The sequence below is a fragment of the Nicotiana tabacum genome, chromosome 2 (genome assembly GCF_000715075.1).
Source record: "Nicotiana tabacum cultivar K326 chromosome 2, ASM71507v2, whole genome shotgun sequence".
Taxonomy (NCBI): Eukaryota; Viridiplantae; Streptophyta; class Magnoliopsida; order Solanales; family Solanaceae; genus Nicotiana; species Nicotiana tabacum.
The window spans coordinates 100,262,392-100,277,233 of record NC_134081.1 but is presented as its reverse complement, the minus strand read 5'-3'; the positions used below and the strand labels follow the sequence as shown (position 1 = coordinate 100,277,233).

General features: G+C 34.8%; 1 protein-coding gene and 1 long non-coding RNA gene across 2 annotated transcripts; both read left to right on the top strand.

Moving 5' to 3' along the window:
- Window positions 1-3,719: 3,719 nt before the first annotated feature.
- On the top strand, window positions 3,720-8,828 carry LOC107825449 (protein CONSERVED ONLY IN THE GREEN LINEAGE 160, chloroplastic). The gene is made up of 10 exons (XM_016652320.2): window positions 3,720-4,124; window positions 4,952-5,001; window positions 5,082-5,157; window positions 5,247-5,342; window positions 5,450-5,530; window positions 5,630-5,721; window positions 6,177-6,272; window positions 7,564-7,632; window positions 8,125-8,307; window positions 8,464-8,828. The coding sequence occupies exons 1-9, from the start codon at window positions 3,792-3,794 to the stop codon at window positions 8,261-8,263; spliced, it is 1,032 nt and encodes a 343-aa protein (XP_016507806.1). The 5' UTR covers window positions 3,720-3,791; the 3' UTR covers window positions 8,264-8,307; window positions 8,464-8,828.
- A 291-nt stretch (window positions 8,829-9,119) lies between these two features.
- On the top strand, window positions 9,120-14,187 carry LOC142172895 (uncharacterized). The gene is made up of 2 exons (XR_012702025.1): window positions 9,120-10,040; window positions 12,844-14,187. It is a non-coding gene; the product is annotated as an uncharacterized LOC142172895 (long non-coding RNA).
- The last annotated feature ends 655 nt before the right edge of the window (window positions 14,188-14,842 follow it).

Below are 14,842 nucleotides of genomic sequence, written 5' to 3'. Positions count from 1 at the left end.
ACTATAATTTCTGTCTTGAAAATCGCACTTGAAATGAATATCGAACCGTGTAATTCATAGGAAGTAACAATTGATAAGAATGTTGATAAAATCTCAAAATCTTAGAAGAGTCCTTTGGAGTTTGATTATTTTATACATAGTAGACAAGACTATTTTTTTCACTTCAAAACATATTTGAACAATTCGAAACATATGAAAATATTATTAGTTTTCTATTTAGCGGTAAAAATTAAGATCACATGATGATGGAAATTTGAAGAAATGTTGCCTTAATCTTGAATGTTCCTTAAAAGCATAATAATCAATTCGATATTGATGGCTTATATTTATTTTCGGAATTAAAAGTATTAAGGAAAATAGTACAATTAGAAGATAGCACTTTAACTGATACACTCAATCAAATAAAAAGATTTAATTCTTTTTCCAATGCTTATATTGCTTATGAAATAATGTTAATAACTCATGTTACCGTCGCTTCAGCGGAAATAAGTTTTCAAAATTAAAGTTGATAAAATCTTATCTAAGATAAATAATGTTTCAAGAAAGATTAAATGGATTAACTATATTGTCAATTAAGAAAGACTTATTAGGAGTTATTGACTACAATTAGGCCTTTCTATAATAGTATCCTTATATAACATCACTTCACTATAAAAATCAAGTTTTTTCGGAACCAAATGTCATGTTTTGTTATAATATATGTTATCTATAACAACAATTCACTATAACATCCAAAAACATTCGGAACAAATGAGGCTGTTATAGAGATGTTTGACTGTATAAGAAAATTATTAATAACTTTATATCTAAGAAACTCTAGAAAAATAGACTTTAAATAAATAAATAACTTTTTTATATAAAAAAATTAAGGTCCCTCATAAAGTTTGACTTTAGGCCACAAAACTCGTCGGACCGCCCCTGCTTCTGACTTCTAAGTGAATCTTCAATTTTTTCTTTATAGTTTTTTTTTAATTATATGGGGAGTGGAAGGGGAAATAAGCGAGGGAATTACAAGGCGTGAAATTGAACTTTTACCAATAAGGTAAAAATTTAGATAGCCAGCCAATTTTACTAGTAAGATTTTTCGAATTTTCAAATTTTGATGTTGTATTTATGAAATAATTATTCGATTACATATCTATGTCGAACACAATTACACAAATCCATGTGTAATGTTTTTATTTTAAACAATAAATCAAATAGGCCTGAAGTGCAGCCAATGATTTCATGCACTTAAGGCCAAAAAGTGTGAAGTGAAAAATTACACTTCAGATGCACTTAAATCCAAATAAGTGTAAAGTGCAACTAATGGTTTCATGAACTTAAGACCAATAAGTCTAAAGTGAAAAAATTGCACTTCAGATGTACTTCCAAATAGGTCTGAAGTGCAACCAATATTTTTATGCACTTGAGGTCAAATAGGTCTGAAGTGCAAATTGCCCAGAAACAGAAATTTGTTCTTCGATTTTTAACAATCCAATATACGATTAACACCCAAATTTACTTTAAATGAGCTAAAATTTAAAACATAACATCCAAATATCATCAAGAAGAAATCCCAATCATCAATTTGTCAAAACAACAATAAGTAACAGACCATTTTGCAATTAAGAAAAAAGAAGAAGAAATCCTAAGTAATAGTAAAAAATAAAGCGCCACAACAGCTCACCACTGTAAAACATCATAAACTACCTTAAAATATATTCACAAACACCATATAAAATCACTGTAAGAAGAATCATCATCATCATCATCAGAAGAAGAATGCATGAAGTAGTTTAAACTTCAGGTACTAGTTAAAAAAAATTTAAAAAGTGACCGTGCAATTTTTACTATAACGAATTGGACTTCTTGGCTTGGCCAGCTTTTAGTGAATATTCCGTTGAAATGACACCAGGTAGTCACTTTTTAGCATGCTGTTCAAAATATATTCACAGTTTACAATGTATTTAAAGATTAAATAATTTGCTCAAATTTCAGGATACGACGTCCTGCAGTTTAAACCTCAAAGTTCAAACTTTAGGACATCATGTTCTAAAGTTCTAAAATTGTGTCCAGAAATTCGAAACTTATATCCTGAATTTTAAATTAGCAGTTCAGAAATTCATGACACTTAGTTCTGAATTTCAAATTAACAACTCAAAAATTTAGGACACTAAGTCCTAAATTTCAAATTAGCGGTTCAAAAATTAAGGATACTTAGTCCTGAAATTAGGATGAATTGGCTAATATTTAAATATATTGTAAATTATAAATATATTTTAAATAGCAGGCTTAAAAGTGGCTATTTATGCACTTCGCCCGAATATTCCACACACTTCCAATTATGAAGCCCAAGTTATTATGGTCCATGCACGTACCCAAACTTTTGAGTTAGCAATGTCCTCATGCACCCCGTAGCCAAATAAAGATCCTTTGTCAAGTGAGAACAAAATGCTGCTATTTTGCAAGCAAATAAATTATTCCATAAAGGGCATTGTTTTTCATTATTAGCATATTATAAAAATTAAGCTCAACATTTAATAAGTTAGATGACTCACTAATCACGAAAAATATTTTTTTTGTCCATATGATCCATTATCCTTTTCCAACATTCATCTTTTTCACTCCATTTCTGAAAATATACTGCATATATGAATGCCACCTAAATTCAAGATATATTGATTTATACGTCTTTTATACTTTGTATATCAAGTATCACTTTAATTCAAAATGTATTTTTATGTATATAATTTTTGTATATTTATTTGTGAAGTGCCATCTTATTTTAAGATGTATTTTTAATGTATATTTCAAATATATTTTATATGTCAAGTGCCATTTTAATTCAGAATGTATTTTTTATGTATATTTATATGCCATCTTAATTAAATTGAAGATATATTTTTTATGTATATTTCACATCTTAATTAAATTTAAGATATATTTTTTATATATATTTCACATGTCTGAGTGTCATCTTAATTGAAGATATATTTTTTATGTATATTTTTTGTATATTTTATATGTGTTAATTCAATATATATATATTTTGTATATATTAACGTATATTATTATCGAAGTAAGATCTTTATATTAAGAAAAGAAGAAAGAAGGAAGAGAAAAACTTAAGAAAAATAATTTTTTTTAAAAAATAAATGGAACAAATTTAGAAAATATATTGGCTTCGACAGAAAATAAAATTAAGAAGATGAAGAAAAAGAAGGAAAGCTAATAGATAAAGAGAAAAAAAAGCATGATTTTTTTACAAAGAATTATTGACTTTCCATTCAAATTGCTTATGTTTAGAGATTAATAATTAATATTCCTATTTTAATGAAATTGTGTGCTACAAATATAAATATTTTCGTGCCACAACTGTAATATTGGATTTCATGCTACGAATTTGTTATATTTCTTTTAAATTGTGACAGTTATATAAAGTTCCCATTAAAAAAATATATTCCTTTTATGCCTCAAAATAAGCTCTACTTTTCTTTAAAAAAATAAAATATAACATGTTACAAGAAGTTACATAAACCCCAAAATAAAATAGATCACATCTTACAAAAAGTTCACATAATGACACATACCATTTTTACCTATACAAGTTTCTTTTTCCACTACATTTTGTTTACTTCCTCAAAAATATCCAAATCAAACTTTTGCATTGGCCAAACAATGAAAACAATGTTATCAACAACACCTGGTCCACCGATCATTTGCGCACTAAAGATATTTTTCCTTTCTATAAGGCCAAGAACTACAAAGCACATAAGTCATCACCCAGAAAAAAAATTGAAGGAATTAAAATGGGAGTCCTAAACTACTGCTATCTCTCAGTGACCTCTGCAGCCACACCCATATCTCAAGATTCTGCAAATAATTCAACCCCATCTTCAATTCCAACACAGACCAAGGTTATTTTACCCCAGCAGAAACCTGTGAAATTGTCCACTGGAGTGGTTCCTGGGGACAATGCTGCCCCACCCACTACAACTAAGCTCAGGAAGTATTGGGGTGAGGATGTGGATCCTCTCACCTCTGATGATTATATCTGGAACAAAGAATTTATGGGTCGTATGAAGAAGTATATTCAGGACCCTCAACAAAATCCCCCTTCTTCTCCCTCTGCTCCTGAAAAGGTACAATCTTTAACTATTAATTAGCTACTTCTGTCCCATTTTATGTGGCATATTTATCTGAGCGAGAAGTTTAATAAATAAAGAAACAATTTTGAAATTTGTGGTCTCAAAGTAATTGATAGATATTTGCTGAAGGGTAGAACGAGAAATTTAAAGTTAAATTGCTTCTAAATATAGAAAGGGGTCATTGTTAAATGAAAGAATACTTTTATCTTTGTCTTTAGAATTTGAACTGTTGTGGCAAATTGTCTTACAAATTGTTCTTGAAGCTACAAGTTTTTCACGTGTCTACCTTTTGATTATTGGCTATTGAACCTCCTAATTCGCTGTTGTGTTTCTCTAATTGGTGTATATCCTGGTTTTTCTGCATGATGGGCAGTTAACTATCTTGGTCATTCAATGGCTTCCTCCTCTTTTTTATAATTAATAGGAATCTCAATTGCGTGATTGCGTTTTATATGTATGTATAGTACTCTATACTGAAGAAGTTGGGGGGAATCTCTTCAGTCCAGCTGGTTGGCTACTTAAACTCTCACCTTGTTGGCAGTAGCTTTCACTAAGGGGTGTCAAATTTTAAAAAGGAAACACATGAAGAAATCGAAACCGTGTAATTTTCCAGCGAACAACTATGTGGCTCCATCGTGGGGGTTCCATTTCCCACCTTGTAATCCCCTCCCCTGTTTCCATTTCCCCCTCCCCCTATGTATGATAAGATTTTGTAAAGATGCTGAAGAAGTTGCTGTTGCTTTATATGGTAGTAAAGACGAATGCATACCAGTTTTGTTAGAATGGCCGCCAAATTTGCTTGTGACTTGACATCTTTACAGGAAGAGACATCGGGATTTCTTAGCTTAAACAGAGTCATGAGTCTTGACAGGTGTGATCTTTTTCTTCTTTTCTTTATGATTTTTGGAACTCTGTTTTCTTCTTAAATTTGATCGCATATGGAGAATGTAGCTTGGAAATTGATTTGACCAAGGAGCTAACAGCCCCTTCAGTACCTGTTCAAGAACCAGAAGTTGAAATTACTAGAGTATGTAGTAACTTTAAAACATCTGCCTTTTGCAACTTTAAGCATTAAACTTCTCTACTTGCATTGCTGAAAACTAAACTGATTTTCAGCCACGTTTAAGTGCATTTCAAAGATGGCGGCCAGCACCAACACGACGCGAGCAGGAGCAGTGGGACAAAGCTGCCAAGGCTGCAACTGGGGGCAGTGTACGTCATCGGAACTTGCAATTAGTTCATTTCTTGAAACTTGGTTCATAATACATATTGTGCAATATGCTTCTCTAACTTATAATTCTGAAATTTCGATCACCCAGGATGTGATGTTCAGGGAATTAAGAAAGCCAAAAGGGGATCCAAAGATTTTGGCTGCTCAGTCAAGGGAACAGTATCTTAAGGTTCTTGTTAGCAATTATTCCACATAAATCATTCTTGGTTGAGTTCTGTTGAGTTTCCAGTTCACCTTTTGATTGTTTCATTTTTTTTCTTCTTTGCAGTTAAAGAATAAATTGCAACTCCTCACACTTGGGATTGGTGGTGTTGGAGTGATTTCAGCTTATATCTCTTATTCTCCTGAAATAGCAGCAAGGTAATCCATTATAGGACTTACGACATGCTTCAATTCCTTGGGGCCTCTACTTTAGATTTACTCATGTTTGATTTGCTATTGTTGTAGAGGGATGTGGCCCCTATTTATTGCAAATCGTTCCTCCAATTAGTTTATTTGTCCCTTAAGGTTGCCACTTCGGTAGAATTTCTGGATGGACTTTTAACATGCTTATTTCTTCTGAAAATGATGTTTGTGATATCTGGTGAAACGTATCGCAGCTTCTTTGCATGAAATAACTTAATCTGTTAGTATTCTTTCAGTTTCCTCCATCGGAACTGGAATTTTCATAGCTTCTCTTTTCTTAAATATACTTTTGTTTCTTCAATTAATGTAAGGAATCTTTATCTTGTTCTGTTATTTTGGCGATGTTGCATTAATGCACACAAGCTTGAAAAGGCGGTGCTAATAAACTGTGGTATATACCATTGTTGCAGTTACGGTGCAGGGTTTATTGGTTCATTGATGTACATGCGTATGCTTGGGAACAGTGTGGATTCTATGCAGTCAGATGGACCCAGAGCACTTATCAAGTACACTTTTCATTTTTTTTTTACCATAGCCAAAATGAACATATATCAGTAGTTTTGCTTAAGAAACTGAAATATTCCAATTTCTATGTCACAATTTATTTGTTTTCATCAGGCATATGTGTGTCCTGCTTGATCAGCATGTTAAGAGTACCTAAGTAATAAAGGACATCATAAGAGTCCTATGTCCAGGGTAAAAAGCAAAGTATGTCTGTTTGTCTTGTGCGCATTCTGATTCCTGTTCCCTTGCTTGCAGCATTCTCTCCGTTGTCTGCCCTTCGGGCAATAAAATCAATAAAATACTCCATAAGTAGATGATTAAGAATTAAAATACAAATATAAATATGAGGAAGAGGAGAAGGACTGGGGTCAAACTCTTACACACTAGGTGTGTTTTATCCATTGATCGGTCAGGGAACCACCAGAAAAAAATGGATCCTAACTGGAATTGTATCATTTTTGTATAGTTTCTCCAGAGTGTTCAAAATAAGCTGCCATTTTACAATACAAACTTATCTGGAAGAGTTAAAGAAACAAATCTTGATCAGCAGGTTGTAAATGAATAAGCAAACATTCAATGAAGTAAAACACTTGGTCAAATTTTAATAGGTAAGTGTACAGTTTTAGTAATTCTACTTACAAAGTAACATTACGAAGATGTGTGCAAAAGGGACTCATACTCCTTTTACTGACACAAGGATTCTATGAAGTCCAACAGTCCGTATCATTTACATTGTTTATCCTACGCTGAAAAACCAAGAGTATAAAGTTCTATACTCCATGCTGTGTATACAAAGAAGAAAAACTTAGTCAATTGAAAATGAAGAAAAGAATTCACATCCGATAACCTCATTGTGTGGTCTGTCTTGATTGGTTCTTGTATTAGCTCAAAACATAGCATTACTTGTTTCTTTGTATTACATGTATGGCGACTGATGCCAGTTGAAAATAGGATGTCAATTACTCCTATGCATTTTGCATTTGTTACAATCCCACAGTCCAAATTCATTTTTGAAAATGTTTATGGAGCATCTGTTAGTACTTTTCTCAGAGTTATTACAATATTGTCATTCTTGAATCAGGGTTGTACTTGATCAGTCAAATTCTAGTTCTTTCCCGCTTGCCAGCTTCATTTTTCCATGAATGGAAGTATTAACCCACAGACCAAAATAGCAACCAAAGGCTTGCCCAATAGATGAGTCTGTTGTTTGGGACTAAGAAGAGTAGCTATATCCCTAGGAAAGGACTACTTTGTGCTTTTATTGATAATCTTACCAGAAGCTTTTACTTGCAGGGGAGCTGTTGGGCAGCCAAGGCTATTGGTTCCTGTTGCCTTGGTCATGATTTTTAACCGGTGGAATGGGTAAGATCTACCACTATTACCATCTTGAGTAAAATATATATATGGAATGTTAATGAAACTCCCCTTCTTGAATATTTTCTTTGACATCGAGGACAATAAAAACCATTAAGTTCCTTTTGGATGTCAAGTAAGTAGTTAGAAAACGTATTTTCTTCAGGAAATTGCAGTGAAGGAAAACATTCTTGTTTGTTTCAGAGAAAGAAAAACCAGTTTCTTTTAAAGCTCCTACAGTATTCGCATGACTCAAGTTGGAAGAGTCATTCCCGTTGAATATTTTAAATCCATTTTCCCACAAATTTTCTGCTCATTCAACGCATAAATATGTAGGAGAGTTAACTTTTTCCGCACTTCCTTTTTCCTACTACCGTTGCAACCAAAGGATACCTTAATGACTTCTCTTTCATTGTTGTAGAGCAAGTATTAATGTTTCTACATTGTGGAGAGTCGCTTAAGCATCTGGTCTTTCAAATTGCTATATTGGTTTCTTTGCAGGATCCTAGTCCCCGAGTATGGATTCATGCACCTTGAGTTGATACCCATGCTAGTGGGATTTTTCACTTACAAGATCGCAACTTTTGTCCAAGCAATCGAGGAAGGTGTAACAATTGTTCGAAATAAAACACAAGCTTAGCTTTTGTTTCTATGATTTACATCCACTTATGATGAAAATAGTAGGTATGCTTTTGATTCGACTGTCCCTTCTAAGATTCTTTATCTTTATTTCAAATTATACTAGGAATCTAGATTGAACAAAATGTGTTTAAATTTTCTCACATTCCATCCTTTTTTGCCTGCATATTTTGCTCTCATACTCTATATTTCTTGTTGCAGAGGCAAACTTCACGAAGATCTTTAAACATGGATTCAAAAGATCAGCTAGAACGTCTATGTTGGTTTATCTCTCCATACCGCGATTGGAACAACAAACAGTTGAAATTGTGAGGGAAGTCGAATGGGTTCTCAATTTGTCACAGAATCGACAGAACAATGGGAAAATCGTGATTTCCTCGTGTAAATTCTTTCAGCTATATTTTCTGAGTGTCAATTGAAATATCTGAAGAAAAGAAACTTTAAGGTGATAATGGCAAATTCATATTTACAAGTTTATGTCCCAATTTGTCTTTGAACTTTGTGAAACTATTTATCCATGCCCTTCATTTCTAATGAAACTCCAATTGGCATATTAAATACCAAAATATTTCTGTAAGGCTGTATTTTTCTATGTATTTCACTGTACAAGGCTGATGTATTTATACAAGTAAGAAAGAATCTGTGTATATCTAACTAGGACACTTGTCCCATGTGTATTTGCTATCCTATAACAACTTATTGGATAAATACTAAAATAAAGAAATTGTAAATATAACTGTACACTCTTCTATTCTCTTCTAGAAGGCCCAACAATGTTCAGTCTTTAGCTTTGGGCCCAAAACGTATTAACTATCTGAAAGACCCATTTGTATATGCTTGACTGGACTCAACTCTTCAGACAAGAATGAGTTGCATCGATGGTATCGATGTTCTTCTTCAAAAGACCATTGTCTTTCTCTTTGCCTCGTTTCTGCCGTGGATCCTCAGTCCTTGTGACTGAGTGTTGTGAGAATCCATCTCCAACATCCCCCCTCAAGTTGGAGGGATGTGAAACAACCCCCAACTTGCCCAGAATAGATCAGTGAGAAGGCCCAGAAAGGGGTTTCGTGAATACATCGGCGATTTGGGAAATTGAAGGCACAAAAGAGAGAGAAATAAGGTCGGCGAGGTACTGCTGGCGTACGAAGTGACAGTCGAGGTCGACGTGCTTTGTACGCTCATGAAACACAGGGTTTTTGGCGATGTGGATTGCTGCTTGGCTATCGGAGTAGAGCGACACCGACAGCGATGGAGATGAAGAAAGATCTTGAAAAAGTCGAACCAACCATGTAATCTCTGAAACGACCCTACTCATGGAGCGATATTCTGCTTCCGCAGAAGACAAAGAAACTAAAGTTTGTTTCTTTGACTTCCAAGAGACCAGAGCTCCACCTAGAGAAATAAAATACCCACTGATGGATCAACTAGAATCTGGACATCTCCCCCAATCGGAGTCACAAAAGGCAACCAAGTCAAAAGAGGAAGTAGCAGACATGAACAACCCCATAGAAGGTTTTGTAAGAAGATATCGTAAGCAATGAAAAACAGTTTCGAAATGAGGTACTCGAGGAGACTGCATGTATTGACCGAGATATTGTACAACGAAAGAGAGATCTGGGCGAGTGTGGGTGAGGTAATTTAACTTACCAATGAGCCTCCGATAAATTGTGGGATCAGAAAGCAATTCCCCATCATCCAGACGAAGATGGCAAGCAGGTTCAATGGGAGAAAAAGATGGTTTCATGGTCAGGCAGCCAAATTCAGACAAAAAATCTAAGGTGAACTTTCTCTGACTTAAGATTAATCCTTGTGGTTCACGAATAATCTCCATGCCAAGAAAGTAGTGGGCTTTTCCTAAATCCTTAATATAAAACTCTGAATCAAGAAAAAACTTGAGTAAAATGATCTCTGAGGGATTATCCCCAATTAATAATATGTCATCGACATAAACTGCAACAATAGTAGTCTGTCCTGCTGAGTGCTTAAAGAAAAGAGAGTAATCATTGAGTGAATGTGAATAACCTTTGAAACTTGGCGCTGCTGTAAGGCATGCATACCATTGCCTTGAGGCTTGCCTTAGTCCATATAGGGATTTTGTGAGTTTGCATACATGCTTAGGTGTTGGAGGTGATATCCCAGTTGGGAATCTTATGTAGACTTCCTCTTGTAGGTCTCCATGTAAAAATGTATTATTAACGTCCAATTGAAAAACCTCCCAATTTCTCTTGACTGCAACAGCTAGCAAACATCTGATAGTAGTCATCTTCACCACAGGAGAATAGGTGTCAGTAAAATCGATACCCTCTCTGTATATCCCCCCTAAACCACCAAATGTTCTTTCAGACTTTCAAGTGATCCCATTGTCTGTATTTTACCTTGTAGACCCATTTACAAGGTAAAACTTTCTTGTCTTTGGGTAATTCTACCACTTTCCAAGTGTTGTTTCACTCTAGTGCTTGAATTTCCTTTGACATAGCATCTACCTAACCTGGATGTAAAGAGGCTTGGGTATAGGAAGAGGGTTCTGAGATATAGGAAACTGAGTTAAAAAGGGATTGATTAGAGTGTGACAGCTGAAAAAGACAAAGTAGGAGGAGTAACAGGGGAAGTAAAACAACTAGCTGAGATATTAGTGAAGAAGATAGAGTTACATATGTAGTCATTGAGATAACTAGGCAAATGATGGTCCCTAAGGGATCTTCGAAGTGTTGGCTGATTAACTGTAGAAGAATAAGGTGAAAGATAAGTATATTGTCCCTTAGAAGAAGAAGTATTTGGACTAGGAGAATGGGAAAAATGGGGAGCCATAATACTGGGAGGGGAAGAGTCAGTAAGTGTGTGTGAGGGACCAAGTAAATTGGGAACAGAGGAAAGTTCAGACCTAGAAAGTAAAGTGCTTTGTGTGGCTGTAGACTGAGAGTGAGATGTAGGAACATGATCTGTGGATGTTATAGGTAAATCAATAGGAAATAAAGGAGTAGAGTTTGGTGAGGAAAAAGGGAAAATATGCTCATAGAACACCACATTTCTAGAAACGAAAACCTTCTTGGTTTGTAAGTCAAACAATTTGTATCCCTTTTTCCCCAAAGGGGTACCCCAAAAAGACACACTTGATGGATCTAGGATCCAATTTGGACCTCTGTATAGGTAGAGTTGAAGCATAGCAAAGTGACCCAAAAGACCTCAGATTATAGTAAGAAGGAGGTGAACCAAACAAAATTTCATAAGGTGTCTTCCCCTTTAGAACTTTAGAGAGGAATCTGTTTATGAGATGAGTTACAGTTAACACGCAATCTCCCCAAAAATGAGTAGGCAAGTTAGACTGAAATAGCAATGCTCTACAAGTCTCAAGAAGATGCCTGTGTTTTCTCTCAACAACTCCATTCTGTTGGGGAGAGTAAACACATGTTGTTTGATAAAGAATTCCTTTTGAACTAAAGAATTTAGAAAGTAAAGGACCAGAACCCTATTCCAAAGCATTGTCATACCTAATAATCTTTACTTTAGTATCAAACTGCCTTTCAGTCATGGCTAGAAAATCTTTAAGTATAGGGAAAACATTAGATTTAGCTCTAAGAAGAAAAGTTCAAGTAGCTCGACTGTAATCATCAACCACAGTAAGAAAATATTTGAACCCCTCATGAGTAGGAGTTCTATATGGTCCCCAAGCATCAATGTGAATAAGATCAAACACACGCTTTGTAGTAATAGAACTAGAAGGGAAGGGTAATTTTACTTGTCTTGCTTTTGCACAAATATCACAAGCATGCTTGTTAGAAGGGAAACCAGAATAAGAAATAGAACTGATATTTTTCATATTAGATAATGGCGAATGCCCCAACCTATTATGCCAAAGGCTTACATTACTGGAAACTGAAGCTAAGGATAAAACATAATTTGAAAATTGGCTCTTAATATGCTGATTACAAAGAGAATGGCATAATGCCTTGATTTTGCTAACTACTCTAGTTCTAGACTTGGTTTGACTTGAATTGATAATGTAGAGACCTTGTTTTACTTCACCAAGCACTACTGGCCTCTTCATTGAAGGGGCCTGCAATGTAGCACCAAGAGAAAAAAATATTAGAATGAAATTGAATTAAGTATATAATTTATGAACTGACAGTAAGTTATAGTTGAAACTTGGAATAAACAGAACATTTTGTAAGATGAGTTGTGATAAGAGAGCAACTGAGCCAAATTGATAAACCAATACTCTAATAGAGTTAGGTAAAGTGACAGAAACATGCCTAGAAAAAGTCTGTACATTAAACAACAACTTAGAATTACAGGTCATATGTTCTGATGCATCTGAATCTAAGATCCAAGCAATAGAGTTTAAAGAAACACTGATGAAGGATCTAGAAGGAGTAGAGGGCCAAGGACGAAGAAATATACCATCACAATTTGCAGAGGCAATGTCTTCATTAACCTGATTCACTTGATTAACTTGATTTCCAATTTTCACATTCTGTAGCAGCTGATAAAGATTGTAATATTGATCTTGTATTATTGGTATTTCTCCTGATTGAACTGACTGAATTCCACCATCTTCTGCATGCAAAACTGCATTGCTCTTAGGTCCAGGTACATATTTCTTGAACTTGGTAAACTTGAAGTCAGGTGGGAATCCAATGAGTCTGTAACAATTATCTATGGTGTGATTCTGCTTCTTACAATAGGCACAGAACTGAACGGGTTTCTTTTCCTCATCACTCTTTCTTTCAGCATTGAACCTATTCCCTCCACTATTCTATTTCGAAACAAGGAAAGCCATTTCCCCATTAGGGTGAGAAATCCGCACCTCTATATGTTTCTCATCTCTGATAAGGTGAGAATAGGCATAATTGATGGATGGTAAAGGTGAGAGCATGAGTAGACTGCTCCTAGGACCACTATATGCATCATTCAGTCCCATTAGAAATTGAATGAGTCTCTCATCTTGTTGTGATTTATAGGTCTTGATTTTACCACCACAAGAACAATCACACGTACAGTGTTGGAAGGTGTCTAGACTGTCAAGTTCATCCCAAAGCCTTTTGAGCTTAGTGTAGTACCCAGCTATGTCCAGATTTCCCTGAGATGTCTGACTGATTTCTTTCTGTAGATGGTAGTGATGTGGTCCATTACTCTGTCCAAACCTTTCTTCAAGCTCTAACCAAATTTCTCTAGCTATTTTTGAGTATAGAACACTCTCTGCTATTTCCTTAGAAAAAGTGTTCAATAGCCAGGAAATCACCATATCATTGGTCCTGGCCCAAGGTTTGAATGACTCACAAGAGATCTTGGGCTGAAGGAAAGTGCCATCTATGAAAACCACCTTGTTCTTAGCAGACAAGGCTATGAGAACCCCCCTTCTCCATCATGCATACCCCTTTCCATCAAACACGGCATTGACCAAAAGCATGCCTGGAGAATCAGAGGGATGAAGATAAAAAGGGTGAGAGGAATCAGGTGCAGCAGTCCCTGCCTGTGCTTGAGTTTGAGCAGGATTGGTGAGATGAGTAGCTGAAGAAGAATCAGTAGGGTCTACCATTGTAGCTGGTGATGCCAAACAAGAAAAGTGATGAAAGAAAAGAAAGTGACAGAAGAAAAAAGAGCAACTTAAAAGGGATCGAGCCTTAGGGCTCTGATACCATATTAGAATGTAAAAGCATTTGAAAGAGATCGTAAGGCTGAATTTTTTAGTGTGTATTTCACTATACAAGGCTGAAGTATTTATACAAGTAAGAAAGAATCTATGTATAACTAACTAGGACATTTGTCCCATGTACACTCTTCTAAAAGGCCCAATAATGTTCAGTCTTCAGCTTTGGGTCCAAAACATATTAACCATCTAAAAGACTCATTTGTATATGCTTGACTGGACTCAACTTTTCAGACAAAAGTGAGTTGCATCGATGGTATCAATGTTCTTCTTCAAAAGATCATTGTCTTTCTCTTTGCCTTGCTTCCGCCGTGGATCCTGAGTGTTGTGAGAATCCATCTCCAACAAATTTGTCTTTGAACTTTGTGAAACTATTTATCCATGCCCTTCATTTCTAATGAAACTCCAATTGGCATATTAAACACCAAAATATTAAAATCCTAGGGAATTTTCCAATGTTATAACTTGTATTCTCAATTTACCACATAATGGATACTATACAAGATTGAGAGTATCATGATTTCTCTGTGTAAATTCTTTCAACTATATTTTCAGACTGATAATTGAGTGTGATAATGGCAAATTAGTGAATAATTATCAAGAGTTCTATTATGATGAATATTCAAAAATAGTGGCGTGACAAAAAAACTCATCCATTATGGATGTGCCAATTTATTTTCTTATATTAAATAATTTTGGAGCACGAGAAGTTGATTTTTTTTAATTAGGAAAGGAGTTAGTTCTATTTTAACTTGCTAAAAATAAAAAGTAAAAGAAAATCTATGTACCTTTTAAAGTATATTTGTACAAGGCAAAATAGCCTAATAAACACTTTTACTTGTTCGGGTTTGACATCTCGGTCCTCCTACTTTATGAAGTTTCAACCAGACACATGAACTTGATCAAAATATATGTTTTAAACACTTCTGACAC